General features: G+C 53.1%; 4 protein-coding genes across 4 annotated transcripts; 2 read left to right on the forward strand and 2 right to left on the reverse strand.

Annotated features, from left to right (window-relative positions):
* Positions 1-359: 359 nt before the first annotated feature.
* On the reverse strand, positions 360-2292 carry COCSUDRAFT_45039 (hypothetical protein; the record flags this gene model as incomplete). Its single annotated transcript, XM_005643380.1, has 5 exons — positions 360-604; positions 1022-1216; positions 1511-1595; positions 2041-2214; positions 2290-2292. The coding sequence occupies 5 exons, from the start codon at positions 2290-2292 to the stop codon at positions 360-362; spliced, it is 702 nt and encodes a 233-aa protein (XP_005643437.1).
* Positions 2293-2608: 316 nt separating this feature from the next.
* COCSUDRAFT_59821 (hypothetical protein) lies at positions 2609-4231 on the forward strand (the record flags this gene model as incomplete). The annotated part of the gene is made up of 5 exons (XM_005643381.1): positions 2609-2662; positions 3347-3442; positions 3639-3728; positions 3855-3971; positions 4181-4231. 5 exons carry the CDS (start codon positions 2609-2611, stop codon positions 4229-4231), a joined length of 408 nt encoding a protein of 135 aa, XP_005643438.1.
* A 2695-nt stretch (positions 4232-6926) lies between these two features.
* Positions 6927-8262, forward strand: COCSUDRAFT_45041 (hypothetical protein; the record flags this gene model as incomplete). The annotated part of the gene is made up of 4 exons (XM_005643382.1): positions 6927-7118; positions 7277-7363; positions 7500-7728; positions 7865-8262. 4 exons carry the CDS (start codon positions 6927-6929, stop codon positions 8260-8262), a joined length of 906 nt encoding a protein of 301 aa, XP_005643439.1.
* A 344-nt stretch (positions 8263-8606) lies between these two features.
* Positions 8607-17604, reverse strand: COCSUDRAFT_54801 (DUF699-domain-containing protein; the record flags this gene model as incomplete). The annotated part of the gene is made up of 20 exons (XM_005643383.1): positions 8607-8917; positions 9083-9217; positions 9522-9656; positions 10019-10228; positions 10376-10453; positions 10820-11013; positions 11399-11593; positions 11888-11972; positions 12407-12580; positions 12764-12832; positions 13222-13395; positions 13732-13885; positions 14131-14289; positions 14661-14806; positions 15192-15305; positions 15569-15814; positions 16160-16371; positions 16634-16802; positions 17079-17250; positions 17408-17604. 20 exons carry the CDS (start codon positions 17602-17604, stop codon positions 8798-8800), a joined length of 3138 nt encoding a protein of 1045 aa, XP_005643440.1. The 3' UTR covers positions 8607-8797.
* Positions 17605-17947: the final 343 nt, after the last annotated feature.

The raw sequence follows: 17947 nt of genomic DNA on the forward strand, positions 1-17947 counted from the left end.
TGTCAGCAATACAAGTGAATCTCTGATCACTCGTGCGACACAGCGCCAGCACAAGCTGCTGCCTGCCCTGCTAAAGTTGCAGTACGAAAGGTTCAAAGAAGTGGCTGACTGTGCACCTCGCTGCACCAGTCTCCTCCTATTCAACTGCTACAAAGTCCACCCTCCTGAGACTCGCCGACGAGCGGACTGTGACATTGCCCGCTTCACTGACTGGGCCAAACAATGCAGTTAACATCTAGACTCCACCTACTCCGCATACCTTTCTCAACCTTGGCGGAGTCCTTTGATGTACTTGTAGCATGACCAGGTCCAGTCCCTGTGTCACGAGCACAGGACAAGAGATCCAAAATTCGGGCAGCCTACTCGGTGGGTGAATTTTTAAACTTGCTATAAACAGCATTGTGCTGTGGCACAGGAACATGCAGCAGGGCCGGCTGGATCTCGGCGAGCAGGGAGAGGACCAGGGGAACGGTGAAGTTCCGGAAGGGGCCCGGCAGCAGCGCCATGAAGCGGCAGCGGAAATCGGCCGAGAAGCTGTCCATCCAATCATGCTGGGATACCTCGGGAGTCCGCAGGGGCCGCAGCATGATCACTGTGTGCTCTCCTGCACCAAGCAAAACAAAGCTGTGTAAGTCACCCCGACTTTGTCGGCCATATTTAGCAGAACCTGCAGACAGACGGCTTGGAAAGAGGGCAGACATCAGCGCCGGCCCGCTCTGCGCATCCGATCAGTTCCCCAGAGCTCTCCTGTGATGAGCCATCAAGCAGGACTTCTGCAAGGTTGTGACAGAAATTGGCAGCTGACAGGGGCTGCCATGACTCATTAAAGGTCTGCTTTCAGCATCCTTGCCGAGTCAGAAAGCGCCTCTGCAAGAGCAAGATATCGCCGCTGCTGGACAGCTCAAGCAACATGCGCAGGCCTCTCAAGGTAAAGTAGAGCTGCACGCCAGCAGACGCCCATGCACAGCTCACGTGGCGCATGCATTCTCGCTAATGTTTGAAATATGGCAGAGCTGTGCACCGGTGATGTCGCTGGCATTCTGGCGCAGGTAGACCGGGCCATAGCCGGCCCTTCGCCAGAACCTGAATAAGTCCAGGGTGAGGCCGAAGGATGTGCCCAGGTAGTGCAGGGCCTCTGGCGGCCGGTCTCCTAAATTTGTCAGCAGCGGCGGCAGCCCTGAGCGTGGCGCTATCCTCTCATCCATTAAGTTTCCACCTGGTCAAGGCATGCATCGCCTCAGGTGAAGGGACATCAAGGGACCTTCCAGCACAATGACATCTTGATGTGTCATGATATAATGCATGGGGCCTTGCCAAGAGCAGCCTCTGAACAAGCATTAAGGGACCCTTCATCAATGAATAACTTGCTCTTGCCAGTCCCTACGCATGGTGTATAAGACTGGCAAGAGCAAGCGTCTTAAGGAGCAGAAGAGCGTGTAGAAAAGCAGCACAAGAACAGCTCAGAATGATTTCCTCGTCGAAGATACACAATGAAGCAGGTGCGACGCACCGTTGCTGACGGCTGCGCCATTGGCGCGGCCGCTGGTGGAAGCTTCCCCTGGGCCTCTGCGCTCCCCATCCTCCTCCTGTTCTTCCTGCAGTGGTGGCAGGCGCTTAATGCAATGACCGTTGGGGCCTCTTTCATGCCCCTGGAACGGCGCCTCTGTGGAATGCAGCCCACCAGGGATACGGTCCTAAGCATGCAATGGACTGCTACCACTCCTGCAAAGAGCAGGACAGCACACCAGCCAAGTGCCAGGCATCTCCCTGCATTTCTGCGCTGTCAGGTGCACAGCGGACAGCAGGCATGGCTCAGTCAATTGCACACAAGTGGTCCATGTGCCGTTTGCACGGCTTAATGGGGCAAAAGTCAGCCCTCTGAACGGCTGACACACCACATGTGCGCGGAATCAGCAAAAAGAGGTGCAAGGGTATTGTCCTTACGAAGAATAGGTGGGTCATAAAGCCTTGATTACAGTCATGAACTTGGCAAACGGTTGCAAAGGCGGCCTCCCTTATTGAGTGGAATGGAGCGCTCACCAGGTCTGCAAGCTCGCCCTGGTAGTAACGGCGCAGCAGCTCAAGCGCGCGGCCGCCGTAGCCCTGCCTGGGCATTTCGGGGTGGACGGCTATGCGCACGACGCGCGCACCTGACAGCACCAGGAAATCATGGTTCTGGTACTGCCGACCAATCGTCCACGGAATCAGATCTCCCTGCACGCACAGATTGAATCTCAAACATTGATTCTTGAGAACCACTGGTGGATGATGAACACTTGCGCAACGCACCATGGTGTTGCAACCGGCAAGGCGCCATGCACGGCGTCCTGCTGAGGGCAGCAGACAGCATGATACACATCACGTGTAATGGTGATAACCTCATGCGACTGAGGCCTGCTGCATCGTTTTCACTGCTATTTCCTTTCTATCATGAGCTACTGCCCACTGGGCAGCGCGTGGGCTGCCCAGAGAAGGCAGGCACCGAGCGAAATAAGCTTCTTGACAAAGCGCTTAAAAATGACCAAATTTGTCAAATTCGGGTTCTCTCACTGTTTGTCTCTCGGGTTCTCAGCTACGTATTAAGAGTCTTCATCAGAGAAACTAAAGCATGGACGACGAGCAACGAAAGGCGTATATTGCTTCCTATGTCATACCGGAAGAGGTGCGCTCCTTTGATGGTGTTCCTTGCTCTTAAGAACATGGAAGCACCTTCTCATACTTCTGCTTGTCCGCAGGTCAGCAAAGCCATTGCCAAGGGCGAAGAAACTCGTAAGTTGCGTTCTGCTCACAGTGTTACTTTTCTGCTGCTTTTGATTTTTATTTCACCAAGCCAACGAAAGAAGCTCTCAGGGTGCTGATGACTGGTCCAGGGAGAAAGCGGGAGCAAGAACTGTTGAAACTTTACTTGGCGAAATACGACCCTCAAAGTGACCTCGATCCACAGGTTTGCTTCTTTTCAAAAACGACTTGGGACCTGCATTTGTGCAGTTCTGTCCCATATCAGTGACTGCTTTCATTTGGGACAACTGCTTATCATGATCCATCCACAGGGTGAATCCTCTTCAAATTCTTCACCGGTCCAATCACCTGATACTTCTCCTCAGTCCTCCAAGACACAACAGAAGCAGCAGAATGGGGGCGTGCCTGCAGATCAGGTCAGCTAAAACCCGGTTGATACCTATGCAAGGCATCATCAATGCACTCTGAACACCACTGTCCTCTAAGCACCACATCATTCACAGCACTGTCGTCTCAAACGCATGCCTTTGACTATGCCTGAAGGCCGGCATCAAAATCTCTTGCACGAGTGTGCAAAGCTGCATTGTAGCTGTGTCTTCTTGTGCAGGTTACAGTGGAAACCCCAGAGGAGCTGCTCAAGAACAGGGTCATGGCTGGAGGGGACAAGCATGGATGTGGAACAGAAGATTCAGCTGAAATCAAGGTGCTATCTGACCCCATCACTAATGTTGCCTAGTTCTTTGGGGTGAAGAGCTCTGATAGTGTTGAGTACTCCTGCTGCCGATGTCCTCCTGACAGTCGCATTGACATCAGTGTTGCCTCTCAATATTCTTCAACATGTCTGCTTCCTGGAAAAATGTCTGCATTGGATCCTCAACCTCTTCCATTGCCTTCAGCAGGACCTGGGTGTTCTGGTGGATTCACTGGAGCCACCCAAAGACATCCAGGCCAGCATGGAGGCTGTACGTGCCCTGAAGAGGGAGCTTCAGGTCTGTATTAATCTTGCCGCCTTCTTCCAATCCTAGCCTGCATGAAGTCCCACCGAGATGCTGTGTTTATGGTCACTGTAGTCACCTTCCTGGAGTTGTGAGCTATGAGCGCCATCTTTTCTGCAGGCGTTCCGTGGCGGCTTCACAGGAGGGCCTCTCAGCCTGCGCACAGTCATGGAGAAGCAGGACAAGCTGCGGGCGCTGGAAGAACAGGTCACGAAGAGGCTGCTGCAGCAGACCAAGGTTAGCATGTACAAGCACCATCTGCATGGGCATCTGACAATGTATTCCAGGGTTCTCTCCTGTACTCTGGGACTTGGACTGGGACATGCAAATTATTGTGTTCACTCTGTCATCGGACGATCCCCCCCCCGGCGCAATCCAGACCCGATGATGTCAGCCTCAGCTGGCTGAATTTTCATGTGCCTCAAATCTGAATGGACTGTTTGCAGGTGCTGAGGGGAATACTGGCGTACAACGCAGGAGGAACCTATGAGGACTGATTCTTCCAGGCTCCATACTGCATTCTATCACCTGTTTCACTCCTGGAAGTGAGGAATCCATGAAGGACAAAGTTTCATGTCAAGCCCTGCTGTACAGCATGTCAAAACCGGTCATATGGTGATGTGCTTTGCTGCCGAAGCAAGTTAATTTGCTATTTCAGCCATCAAGAATACCCATGGGAACTCTTTGCCTCAGCAGCGCAATGATGATAATCATGCTGTTCCTGATGTAGTCATCTGTGGGACGCAATACGGTGACAGGACTTACTCATGCATTGGCGTTGAGAGGTATCATGCATGTAGGCATGAAATGAAGCTGCAGTCAGTTGCCTACATGTCTCTTACATGCTCTTGTACTTTTGGGTAAAGCCCAAGATTGGCATCCGCTGACCACTGGTCAGCTCTGTAAGCCGATGTTTGCAGGGAGGCTGTGGATTGTGAAGTCTGTGGCACCTAGAACTACTGCATTCTTTTCCACACACGCAAGCTTCAGATCCAAACATGTAGGACCCCATGCAAGTGACCAGGTCTCGCAATGCTGTGAGAAGCCTTCTTGCAGGAGTATTCTCGTTGGCACGAAGCTTTGATCCTCATGTCGCATGACTGACACATGCTTCCCAAGTTCCTCGAGGCACAGCTCTATACCACTTATGGTCAAGTTTTTCGGGATTGTACTTACAGCACATTTATTGATGCTGTGAGCTCATGAGGGACAATTGAGCATGGGCTCGAGTCCCTGTACGGCTGGTGTCAGCAGGCCACTAAGAAATCGCATTCATCCATATCTGATAGTAGTACCGGCACTCGCACATGCACATTCACTTCTCCATCTGCATGATCCCAACATGTCACTGATATATACCTTGACACGGCTGGAGCACCATTCTGCAAGAAAGAGGCTCGCTGGGATCCTGTACATCCCGGTGCGCAGGCCTTTGCAAATCTTATGATGAGGAGCAGCTCTCCACATCCTGAAGATTCATTCCCAAGCACGAAGCATCATAGGAAATCGAAATGTCCCAGAGCAGGAAAGAGTCTTCTGTTCGCTAGGAGAAGGGCAGCTGCATTAACAGCATTCACATCGACAACCCCAGCTGACGCACACGCTTTGTGCCCCGATGGTCCCTTTGTAGCTCCTTGCCCGGCGCTGCGCTTCTTCAAAAGGCAGCAATAGGATGGTATAAGAGCTGCTGTCCCTAAATAGAAGACCGTCAAGCTTCTGATCGCAATTGCCGCCCACGGACTTGCCCAGGACACCTGCGCAGCCAGCACATGCGCAGCCAGCACATGCACGGCTGAACCTCTGCAGAATTGTCCTTTGGCAATTGAAGCGTCCTTGAGATTACTCCAGCTTGCTGCAGCTCTTTCAAGCGGTGCTGCCAAACCAGCAGGACTCATGCCTCATAACGTCTCCCTCACCACATCATTCCCACTGCTGCAGGCTTCCAAGCCTCCTTGATCTCTCTGTTCACCATCACCGGATGGGCTTGACCCAGAACAAGCAGCATGCCATAATGATCATGTCTGGAGGTTGCAATTTGCAGCTGCAGGACTCTCATGGCTCACATCAGCATGCGGCCGCATCAAGACAGGTTTGTTTATAGCCTTGCCGCATGCCGCGGTGTACAGAAACCGGCTTCAAGTCGTCATTGCGACCAGATGTCAACCGTTTGGCACTCCAGCAGATAAGATGACCTGCTCATCAGCCAAATCCCCCTTCATGCCACAAAAAGGAAAAGCTTGGGTAAGTGCATGATGAATGCTCTTGCATGCAATGTACTCAATGGCACAGCACCTGCCTGCACTCAAGCTGTCACACAAGCTGTCATGGAGACTAGCACTTTGACTTAGTATGTGCTGCCCCCAGCTAAAACCATGCATCTCCAATGCATGTGTTCTGCAGCACTTCAGCTTCGTACCATAGCAAGCTCAGGTTCTCTGGAGATTGAATGCAAGAACACCAGGCTTGCCACCCTGTTGCTCATTCAAAAGAGGCCTGCTGCAGACCTGGGGGTTATACAAGCAGGTTGCTTTTGATTCTCCTGTGCTGCTCTCCTGCTAAATTCACTGCTGATGCATGATATGATGCTGCCCTGGGTACCTACATCATCCCCATATTTAATCTGAGCTCTCCAGTGCTGCTGCAATGCAGCAATATTCGACGAATGGCAAGCTGGGACTATTGGACTCCTCTACCGTCGTCGATTTTGATTGATTCACCGTTTGATGTGTAACAAGAGCCTCATAGTAACAGGTTTTCCCAATGGCGAACACCCAACCGGTCTTACTACAATCGAATTCCCTTGGATGATTATTTTCTGTGTAATGGATGTCCAGAAGTTGCTGAGAAGGCGGTAAATGAGAAATCACACTCGCAGGCCTGGGATTCATTGATCAACAGGAAGCGCCAATTGTCAATTGGAAGGAGACATACCTTGCGCAGAGGCTACCGGTCCAAGATCAGGAAGATTAGAGCGAGATGGCACCCGTGCATGGTATGGCCGACACTGAGAAAAAACAATAAGACGGCCTGGTTGCACTCCTTATGGCATGCAAAGTCTGGTCCCATCCCTTTCCAGCAGAATAGCATACCTGTCAATGCCACAGTGGATGCGAGGCAATTCTTTCCTGTACTGCAGGCGACTTTAAAAGCCTCGTCCAATACGACATGGCTCAGTGGCCTGGCCACCTCGGCATGAAGATCTTGCACTTCTACATAGAGAAGCGCATTGAGTGGAGGGCAGCAGGCGCAAACGGGGTTGCATTGCTGCTGTGCGAGCGCATACTTGACCGAGGCCCGCGTCCATATGTGCTTGGCGATCGGATGCCACTAGACGATACAGGCATGGACGCGATCATCGATGAAGACATGCTGATCACGCTGCAGGTACAGGTCGAAGCCTGACAAGCTGTGTGTTTCACACAAGAAAAGTGTCTTCAGGGAACTGACCCATTGCTGCAAGTGGCATCTGGAAGGTGCAACCCTGCACCAAAGAAGCCAGCAGCCGAACACTCCATCTCTGACATGCAGTCCTTTCTTTGCAGGTTGACTTCGCAACGGTGCTCAATAAATGTGAAGCTGAGATGGAGAGGCGCTTGGATCTTGAGTTGCTGCTCTCTGAATACAACAAGGTCAGTTGCTGCGTCCTCACCTTGAGCACCTATAAGTGCAGAGCAATAGCAAGTTTAGGGACGAACAATAAGCATGCATTTAGTTGGCAAGGACACTGAAAATGCTGAATATCAAGGGTTGTGCATGCGCATGCAGCTCTTGATTGCCGCAGCCTTTGACTCCGGCAACATGCTCGTGGCAGTGACTGTCAACACGTCCATGGAGGGCTATGGGAAGAGGTTTGCTGCTGACAAGGTCTCAAAATGGGTGAACCAAAACCAGGATGTCAGAGACACTCTGACGGAGGTTCTGGCTGGCCCCAGCAGCGCGAGCACACTGCAGACCTTCTTGAAGGGAGCCGAAAAAGCCTGGAAGGTCCGCATAGGTAAGCCCAAGTGTTAGCAAGTGCATGCACACCATGGTGGCTGAGAGCAGCAATGAACTGAACCTCAGAGCAACAGATCTCATGCAACATGCATGTTTGGACACATATTTACGACGGGGGGGTTTTGTGCGTGCAGCAAAGACACACCCTGCGGACGTCAACGAGCTGTACGCCATCTGGAGGCCGACGAAGCAGCTGCTCGAGTATGCAAGAAGATCTAAGGAGGAGTCAGACCACCTGACCTTCCTCATCGAGTTTGCCGGCCTCTTTGAGTACTGGGTGAACGGATTCATGCAGCCGTTGATCAAGTTCCCATTCAAGCACGAGCAGCCGCAGCAGAACCCTGAGCAACAGCAGCCAGAGATGCCCCTCCAGCAGCAGCAGCAACAGCCGCAGCCGCAGATGCCCCAGCAGCAGCAGCAGCAGCAGCATGGGCAGCAGCAGGATCAGCAGCAGCAGGGGCACAAGCATCAGAAGTCCAAGCACCGGCAGAAGAAGGGCACCAGCCAAAAGGCAAAGTACCACCTGATCTGAGTATCCTGCTGCTTGTCATTGCCTTCCTATATTGGCGAGACATGATGCTTCTATTCTGGGACTCTGCCTTGTCAGGAGTCTGAGCACCTACTGAAGAATAACAGCCTTCACACAATATATTTGGAATATTTGATGCGTCCTGAATGACACTATGTCGAGAATGAACATATATTGAATCAAAGCACAGGCACTGCTATGAAAAGAGAGGTGAACTATATTCTACAACAGTGACTAGTGCAAAAAGGCAATTACAGGAGAATAGAACAGCTTACGGTAAAAGATTTGATGCAGAGTGTGAAGGTGTAAGTGTAGAAGTGCATGCATATTCTGATTGGATTGATGATGACATCCCATGATGATGTTACACATGTGTTCCTCGAAGAGATTAAGTAGCATACCAGAACGTGCCAGTCTTGACGGCAAGTGAATATGTAAATAGTATTTACTAAATGCAGTCCAACTTATACGGTTTCAAAGCAACAAGGATCTCGCACACAGCGCATGCGCGCTAGGCCGGTTAGTGAACTTAAGTTGCCTACTGCTTCTTTGACGTCCTGGGGCGCTTCTCGCCCCCCTTGCCAGCCTTACCCCCTTTTTGCTTCTTGTACAGACTAGGGGATGTTTCTGCTGGCTTGCGCTTATCCCCCGAGGCAGCCTGTGCACAGCACAACAGCAGTGAGTTGCACTGCATGCATGACAATGCCGCACATGGAGCAACCCGGCTGCTGCAAGTGCTTGACGGCAGGGCGACCATCAAGGAACTGATGTGACGAGCCAAAGTCAGTAACTATTAAAAGGAGGACCCGCCAGAGCATCTCACCTTGACACTGACTAATGCCCCAGAAGACGGCCCCCCCCGGCCCACTGCCTCTGCGAACCTGTCGTCATCGCCTTCAATCGCAAACTCGGCGAGCTGATCTGGCTTGAATGCCTCCCGCATCCGCTCATTCACCTCCTGCACGCGCCAGCAGAGACACAAACAGTCAACTTGGCAGGTGATGCCCTGAGCACAATCCAGCAAACTCCCAGGCCTCATGTGCGAGCAGAAACGACGGCTCTGCTGTGTGCCACACCGTGCAGCTACATCACAACACATGCATCTCTGTGCTTCCCTGCTCCCTCTCTGAGCACTGCAGCGCAGTCCAGAACTCGCAGCAATTCACACCTCTCGGCCTCCATGCTCACTCGCAGAGCCCTGCAGATTCTCTACAGCGCCTGCTCATTCTTGAGACCGCTGCAGGGGCCTACAGGGGGCGTACCTGGGCTGCCTCGTCCAGGTCCTGGTCCACATCGACTTCGTGTGGCTGCATCTGGATCTCTTGCGCCTGCGGCAGCGTGCGCCCCACGGCCGCCTCCCTGGCCCCTCTGAGAAGTCCGTAGAGCTTTCTGATGGCCTGCACACAACACCAGGCGCTCTGTCCTGCTGCTGCACCAAATCTAGGATGACATGAAAGGAGTAGTGCGGCGGTCTGGGGCGTTCCAGGTGTCGGCGAGTCACCAGTGACACATGCAAGGTAAGTTATCAGGCACTGGGCGCTCCAAGCCACTGCTGCACACGCTGCATGAATGCTTCAACCATATGAATTACTGGTGCTGCAATACGGGGCGTTCCAGGTGTCGGTGAGTCACCAGTGATACATTAAGGTAAGTAAACAGCGGCGCAGGAAGGGACCTGAGAGAAAGCTGCTCTGGTGGAAGCAGTGACAACTCCTCATCAGACACCTCTGGTGTACTCTTGATAGATGCGGGTGCTCACCTTGTTGAACAAGGCCAGCACTTGGCTGGAGGGAAGGTTGAGCTCCCTCTCAATCGTTGTAACGTCCCTCTGCTGCAGGCCCAGGACGGCCAGGATCGCGGCCTGCCCATGCGACATAGTGGCAGGCAAGCGCTGTGCAAAGTACGCCCGAGCCAGGGACGGCAGCAGGTCCATCGTGAGATGGTGATCCACCGTATTATTTGCATACTTCTGCGCAGCACCAAAACGCAGGTGTTCAGGCGCGGTCATGCAGGGAGAGATTTTCATGCTGCACACAGAGGGCTTTGCACACAAGCTGGAAGGGAAAAGGCAGGCGCAGCAAGCGGGTATGCGCGGGGTGTACTGGGGCAGGCTTACCTCGAGGCGTCTGAGGTCATGAGGGGAGAGTGGGCTGCCGTCTGCCCTGATGACTTCCACTCCCTTCTGAATGGCCGCCTGCCAGCACACCACGGGATCAATCAGCATTGGCACTAACAGCCACAATTCCTCCCCTTGCATCCAGATCCATATCAAATGACACGCTGCCACAGTCCAACATCAGAACCCACACTGCATTCTCTGGCCACAAAAGAAGCCCTTTCTGGTTGTCTGAGAGCCGCGCTAGCAGCGCTGCATGTTCCCATGACAGCGCCAGCACCATGCAGCAATGTGACATTTACCGTGCCCACCAACAACCAATGATCTCACTCTTAACGATGCATGAATAGTGTCTGCAGCAGCAAAATCCCAGGCCATGCGCATCATCAAAACGCACCATCACTGCTAGTGATCCATGAGGAGTAAGTATGGGCAGGAATGTACCTGCGTCTCGGCCTCGCTCCAGCTGACCTTGGCCGCGAGCAGGGAGAGGACCAGGGGAACGGTGAAGTTGCGGAAGGGGCCCGGCAGAAGCGCCATGAAGCGGCAGCGGAAATCGGCCGAGAAGCTGTCCATCCAATCATGCTGGGATATCTCGGGAGTCCGCAGCGGCCGCAGCATGATCACTGTGTGCTCTCCTGCACCAAACAGAAAAAAGGGGTGTAACTCACCCCGACTTAATCGGCCATAAATAGCACAACCTGCAGACAGACGGCATGTATTGTGGAAAGAGGGCAGACATCAGCGCCGGCCCGCTCTGCGCATCCGATTAGTTCCCCAGAGCTCTCCTGTGATGAGCCATCAAGCAGGGGCTGCCATGACTCATTAAAGATCTGCTTTCAGCATCCTTGCCGAGTCAGAAAGCGTCTCTGCAAGAGCGAGACATCGCCGCTGCTGAACAGCTCAAGCAACACGCGCAGGCCTCTCAAGGTAAAGTAGAGCTGCATGCCAGCAGACGCACATGCACAGCTCACATGGCGCATGCATTCTCTCTAATGTTTGAAATATGAAAGAGCTGCGCACCGGTGATGTCGCTGGCATTCTGGCGCAGGTAGACCGGGCCATAGCCGGCCCTTCGCCAGAACCTGAATAAGTCCAGTGTGAGGCCGAAGGATGTGCCCAGGTAGTGCAGGGCCTCTGGCGGCCGGTCTCCCAAATTTGTCAGCAGCGGCGGCAGCCCTGAGCGTGGCGCTATCCTCTCATCCAACAAGTTTCCACCTGGTCAAGGCATGCATCGCCTCAGGTGAAGGGACATCAAGGGACCTTCCAGCACAGTGACATCTTGATGTGTCATGATATAATGCATGGGGCCTTGCCAAGAGCAGCCTCTGAACAAGCATTAAGGGACCCTTCATCAATGAATAACTTGCTCTTGCCAGTCCCTAGGCATGGTGTATAAGACTGGCAAGAGCAAGCGTCTTAAGGAGCAGAAGAGCATGCAGAAAATCAGCACTAGAACAGCTCAGAATGATTTCCTCGTCGAAGATACACAATGAAGCAGGTGCGACGCACCGTTGCTGACGGCTGCGCCATTGGCGCGGCCGCTGGTGGAAGCTTCCCCAGGGCCTCTGCGCTCCCCGTCCTCCTCCTCTTCTTCCTGCAGTGGTGGCAGGCGCTTAATGCAATGACCGTTGGGGCCCCTTTCATGCCCCTGGAACGGCGCCTCTGTGGAATGCAGCCCACCAGGGATACGGCTTTAAGCATGCAATGGACTGCTACCACTTCTGCAAAGAGCAGGAAAGCACACCAGCCAAGTGCCAGGCATCTCTGCGCTGTCAGGTGCACAGAGGACAGCAGGCATGGCTCAGTCAATTGCACACAAGTGGTCCATGTGCCATTTGCACGGCTTAATGGGACGAAAGTCAGCCCTCCAAACGGCTGACACACCACATGTGGGCGAAATCAGCAAAATGAGGTGCAAGGGTGTCCTTATGAGGAACAGGTGGGTTATAGAAACATTTGGTTACAGTCATGAACTTGGCAAACGGTTGCAAAGGCGGCCTCCCTTGTTGAGTGGAATGGAGCGCTCACCAGGTCTGCAAGCTCGCCCTGGTAGTAACGGCGCAGCAGCTCAAGCGCGCGGCTGCCGTAGCCCTGCCTTGGCATTTCGGGGTGGACGGCTATGCGCACGACGCGCGCACCTGACAGCACCGGGAAATCCTGGTCCTGGTACTGCTGACCAATGGTCCACGGAATTAGATCTCCCTGCACGCACAGATTTCAATATCAAACATTGATTCTTGAGAACCACTGGTGGATGATGATGAACACTTGTGCAACGCACCATGGCGTTGCACGGCATCCTGCTGAGGGCAGCAGACAGCATGATACATTGAGGAGGCAGACTCGGTGAACTGTCACAGAAAGAAAAAATCCCGAAGAAAATACCTGAGGCTGCTGTCCCAGGGCCAGCGTCTTTGAGGCGACCTGCTTGGAGACAGATCCCTCCAGAGCCACCTGGATCCAAAAGCACCCATAGCTCAGCAAAGCACCCAGTCACCTGGACACAACTTTGAAGCTCGCAACACAACCGACGAATACACAGGTACATAGCCTGCGCTTGAAAATTTAGTTTGAACGTTTTTTTCATGGCCCGGGTTGGCGAGGGGCGCTATATCTCTTGAGCGCCATGGCCACGATTTATTGGGTCCTGCTTGGATCAACAAGGGAGAAATTGTGGCAACCTTTGACTAAAGCTTGTCTGCAGGACAGACCTTGCCTCTTGGCAGGAAAAGCGTGTAATGATAATATTAAGAATAATAACCTTTTAGTTGCTTGACCCTGACATCCCCAATCAGTTCTATGATCTTAAGTAAAGTGAGGTTTCATGCCAGGCTGGCGCTTGCCTGGACGACAGCCAGGATGTCGGGGATGGCGTTGACTGTGGGGTCATGGGGCCCCAGCAGCACAAAGAGATGGTGCGCTGGCGCGTCGGCCATCAGGAGCAGATCGTTGGGCGTGTTGCGGTAGTGGCTCGCCACGTACAGTGCCACCATCCGCTGCAGAAACGCCTCTGACGCCTGCACCCAAAAACACCCACTTGCGCTCAGCACCACAGCCTTTATGCTACTATCTAGACTCTTGCCAGCTGTCGAAATCTGCTGCTGCACTGGCAAGGGCAAGGCAGTCTGGCAGAAATTAGTGCGGTAGCATCTGCACATCCACTAGATCAGATGGTGTGGCACGTTCCATGCATGCGTGTGGTGTGCACTGCCTTCCCTCCCAATCATAGAACCCCATGTGCATACATCATTACACGCACATGTGGCAGACACTGAAGCTCCCTGCATTGACATGGGATACAAGATGAAGCCGACATGACACATGCATGGTGGTGGTGAAGCAGGGTGCAACACCTTGTGGAAGGAGAAGAGGGTGTCGCGCTCCACATAGAAGAGGTCGCAGTCTCCGGGCAGCGGCAGCTTCGGGGGGACCTTGGGCACGTGCTCGCTGGCGTTCAGGCACAGCAGCTCATTCAGCCAAGCCTCCACCTTGTCACCCGCCCCATACCTGCAACATCGAACATTCATTCACCAAGTTTTCCAGCGATCTGAGATCTACTCTCAACACATGCTCAAAGCAACCTGAGAAGGCAACACTGTGCACAGTGAACATCTGTGCTTATAGCAATATTGACATGCAGAGGGGCTTTAGTGGTCAACTGTATCTAAGTTCTATTGGGTGCTTACACGAGTACGAATGAACAAACTCAAAGCTGAAAATAAACAATTTGTTCTACGCTGAAGGAGGGCCACCTAATGGGCTCCTGCAGCTGGACCTCCCGGAAGGTACGCCCCATGCCGGCGGCACCGCCCTGCTGCTCGCGCGCGGCGTCCCCGCTGCTCAGCTTGGCGCCGTCCGTGCGCAGCTGCTGCAGCAGCTTCAGTGACAGAGAACGCCCCGTTCCCTCGTACCTGCACATTTTTACAATTTAGAGTATGGCAGATTTAGATGTCAAGGAAGAGCAACCGCAAAAATTATTCCACGGGCTGCCTCTCAGTGTGAAACATAATGCATGCAACGAACAAAACTCTTCCGGCCCAGGAGCACGCTCAAATGTAATGAAAAGAAATGTCACCCCCATAGCATTTCTATGTACGCCTCCTTTATGCGCCCATCATTTTCGTCCTTATGGAGCCTGCCTATCTCTTTAGGCTGCAGCTTCTTCACTGTGTTGTATGTCGGTGTTAAACCAAACGCACAGACTCCGCATGTGAAAGGCAGCACAAGTACTGCAGAGCAAAAGCAGAGACAAGTGCTGGAATGAGACAGCATGCTTGCGCACCCGTTGACTGTGGAGCAGAGGAATACGAGGTAGGGCCCCAGCATTGCTTTGACGAGGGGCAGAGGTATGGCGGCGGCCTCATCGATGACCAGCAGCTCTGCCTGCCCTAGCCGCTCATGGTGCTGCGGCTGAATGTATTGCACCGTCTGCACAGATGCACACCACACCACACTGCTCAGCAGAATCCCACTCCACTGGCAAGGGACACTGATGGTTGACACGTAGCAATGCTTACTTTCATGCATGCCTCTACATGTAAGATAAGAACAATGGCAGCACATGTGCAGCTTCAGCAAGACTGTATGGCACCTGCATGATCATTTGCCACTTGCAGTTACGTATACGCAACCATTGCCCCTATGACCCTCTGCTGCTGAACTCATGGAAACCCGCCCCTGAGAATGGTGGACGCCTTCTGCCAGAGGTTTCTGTATAGGCTGCTGCACACCTTGCAGCTGCTGTCCAGCTGATTTGCTGAGACAGGATAGGCCCATACAAATTGACCTGCAATTCATATCCATTTGAGCGTACCTGGCGGTGGTCGCGGAAGACATTCACGCGGACGATGGCCTTCTGGAAAGCCGGGTTTGTGGACTCCACCAGGTCGTAGTCAATGTGCTCCTGGTAGCCCAGCGCATCCAGACCCTGCACGTTGCCGTATCACTTACATCAGGTTGGAAAATCATTGTAATGTGAAGCATTTTCAACGGGAAGGTTCATATACAGCGCAAGAGAGGTGTAGTGCATAGACAAAGCAGTGCAGGTGAGAGGATGAATGGTTTTCGAAGAGTCTTTGCTAGGCAGACCTCCATAGATCCAGAAACCCACCCATGCACTCTTTCCTAACAGGCAAGTCTGAGCCGAACACCATAATAGACTTTTTAAAAAGATATGCAGGTTAGGCGTGCCTTGAAGATGAATTCGAACAGCGTGCGCAGGTTCTCGGGGCTGGGCGCGGTAACAAAAATGTTGGAGTAGCCCAGAGCCAGCGCGCCGGCAATCCCAAGGCCGAGCGCAGCGGATTTACCGCGGCCGCGCGCGGCCGTCAGCGCGACGGTGGCGCGCAGAGTCTTATCGCTGGCTGCGTCCAGGAAGGTGACCACTGCACGGCCCTGGTCCAGACTACGCGCACACGCCACCAGCGACCCCGCCGGCTGCGAGGGACCACATGGAGATCATGAGAAAATGCAGAGTACAGCAATGCTAGTGGAGCTCACAGAGCCGCCCCAGCAGGGGTGCTGAAAGCCAAACAACACCCGTGGCTTTTGTGTGACAGTAGCGCATGAAGCACCAACGAGCTCCTTTCAGCACATCTGACTCGGTAGTAACAAAGCTGCCCATGCTGCCGCTGCTACGACCTGGCAAACTAGTAGCTTTGGTGTGGTTCTGGCTGGATTGGCTGACTTGTGACACTGCTGCTGGTAATGTCTAGCTCATTCAGGCATCAGGACCCTGAGTGGCAATCGCTCAGACCTGCTACGATCCCATAAAACGCTCACCTGGACGTCTCTGAGGGACTCCACGAGCTCCTTGAGTTCGGCGGGCGACTCGCCGTTGCCGGGAACATCCGGCGTGCCGTCCTCCCTCAGGGGCACCGGCTTGAGGCCGTCCCTGACATGGGAGGAGATGGGCAGAATGTTCAGCTCGTCGTCCATCAGCATGCAATTGGTGTTGGATGCCAGCGACAGCACCAGCCGCTCATTGAACCGCCCTGTATCCCCAGGAATGTCATTGGTAAGACTCTGCACCATTTGATGGAAGCTTGAGGAGCTGAACTGATACAGTACATGGTGCGATCAGGCACTAACAAGAGACAAAGCAAAGCTTCACACCATGGCATCTGCAAGAACCCTCCAACATTGTACTTCTCTATAAGAGTAAATTGGATGACAGAATGCTAAACGCTGACAGGACTGGTTGGTACTGAGCAGAAGGGAGACGGCAGCTTGAGGAAGATGGGAAAAGGGTAGCACCTGTGACCTGCTGGTGGGACTCGGTGCGGAAGCGCAGGTGCACATCCATCGTGAGGCTGTAGAGCTGCGTGAGCGACGTGAGGGAGCTCAGCAGCAGCACTATGATGCCGCCGCCCTCCACCGTCTCAATCGTGCGCGCCAGCAGGTTGGGCGTCAGCGCCTCAAAGTCCTGCCAGCAAATGTTCTCTCAATTGCTGTTGTCTAAGTGCTCCCAGCACCACACATGCAATCTTTAGACAAACACGAGGTGTCCCAATCAAAAGGGGGGACGTCTGAGTGCGGGAAGCATTCGGCTGCATGATCCAACTCACCTTCAAGATTGTGGAATCCCCATATACCGTACTTGATGCCAATGGCGGAGCTATGCTAGGTTGTAATCCTTCATACAAGAAGGCAGAGGTGCGTTTGTTGCCTAGTACAAGGCATGCCAGTCCGGGATACCCACCTGTAGGACGCACATGCCAAAGGTGTTGCCCAAGATCTTGTGGGTGTCGTGGTAGTAGCAGTAGCGGATGTTGGTGGAGGCAACGAAGAGCGAGAATGGGTCCTCCTTCTCAGGGTCCAGCAGGCCCCTCACCATCATCTTCTTAATCTGCCGCATCCGTTTCTTGCGGTGACTGCAGGTACAGCACAACTCCGATCAGCACATATGACCTGCACATAGAAGTCATGGACTAGGGCAGCACAGTGTGAGTGCCCAGCGCTGTGCAGGGTCTGCATTGGGCACGCCGGCAAGGTGCTTCTAAGAGAGTGGTGCTGATAATCATGGCATACCTGCTGAGGTACAGATCCTTCTTGTAGCACCACAGCACAGACGGCCGTGCCTTCACAGCTGTCTTGGACAGCATGTAATGAAGGTTCACAACCTGGTCTCGCCCTTTGTCGCCCACTATGACGAACATGGACCTCTGGTTGAGTTTGTGACAGTTCTCAACCAGGGTTCTAATGCGAGAATCCACCTTTTTCCTCATGATTGCAAGGCTGGAGGTTTTGTAAAGTATCCTTTGAAGTTGTTTTGACACTATTTTTTCTTACTAGAGTAACGTGGTAACTGCGCTTGGCGTATTGTTTTGGCGACTGTGCAAAGGCTCTACGCAAAAGCGACTTCTAATTATTTGTTGTATAGAACGATCGGGGTGTAATACACGAGAACAGCGCGCGGCTGCACTGAAGGAAAGTCACGATCTGACCATCCCACGTACAACAGTACTTCGGCGCACAGAGTTTGACTCAGCGGATTTTCAACATTGATCTTGATAAAAGGGATTGAATTTCCTTCTCAATTATTGTTTCCATTTGCCGTCATGGCGATCT

This window comes from Coccomyxa subellipsoidea, assembly GCF_000258705.1.
Source record: "Coccomyxa subellipsoidea C-169, whole genome shotgun sequence".
Lineage (NCBI taxonomy): Eukaryota > Viridiplantae > Chlorophyta > Trebouxiophyceae > Coccomyxaceae > Coccomyxa > Coccomyxa subellipsoidea.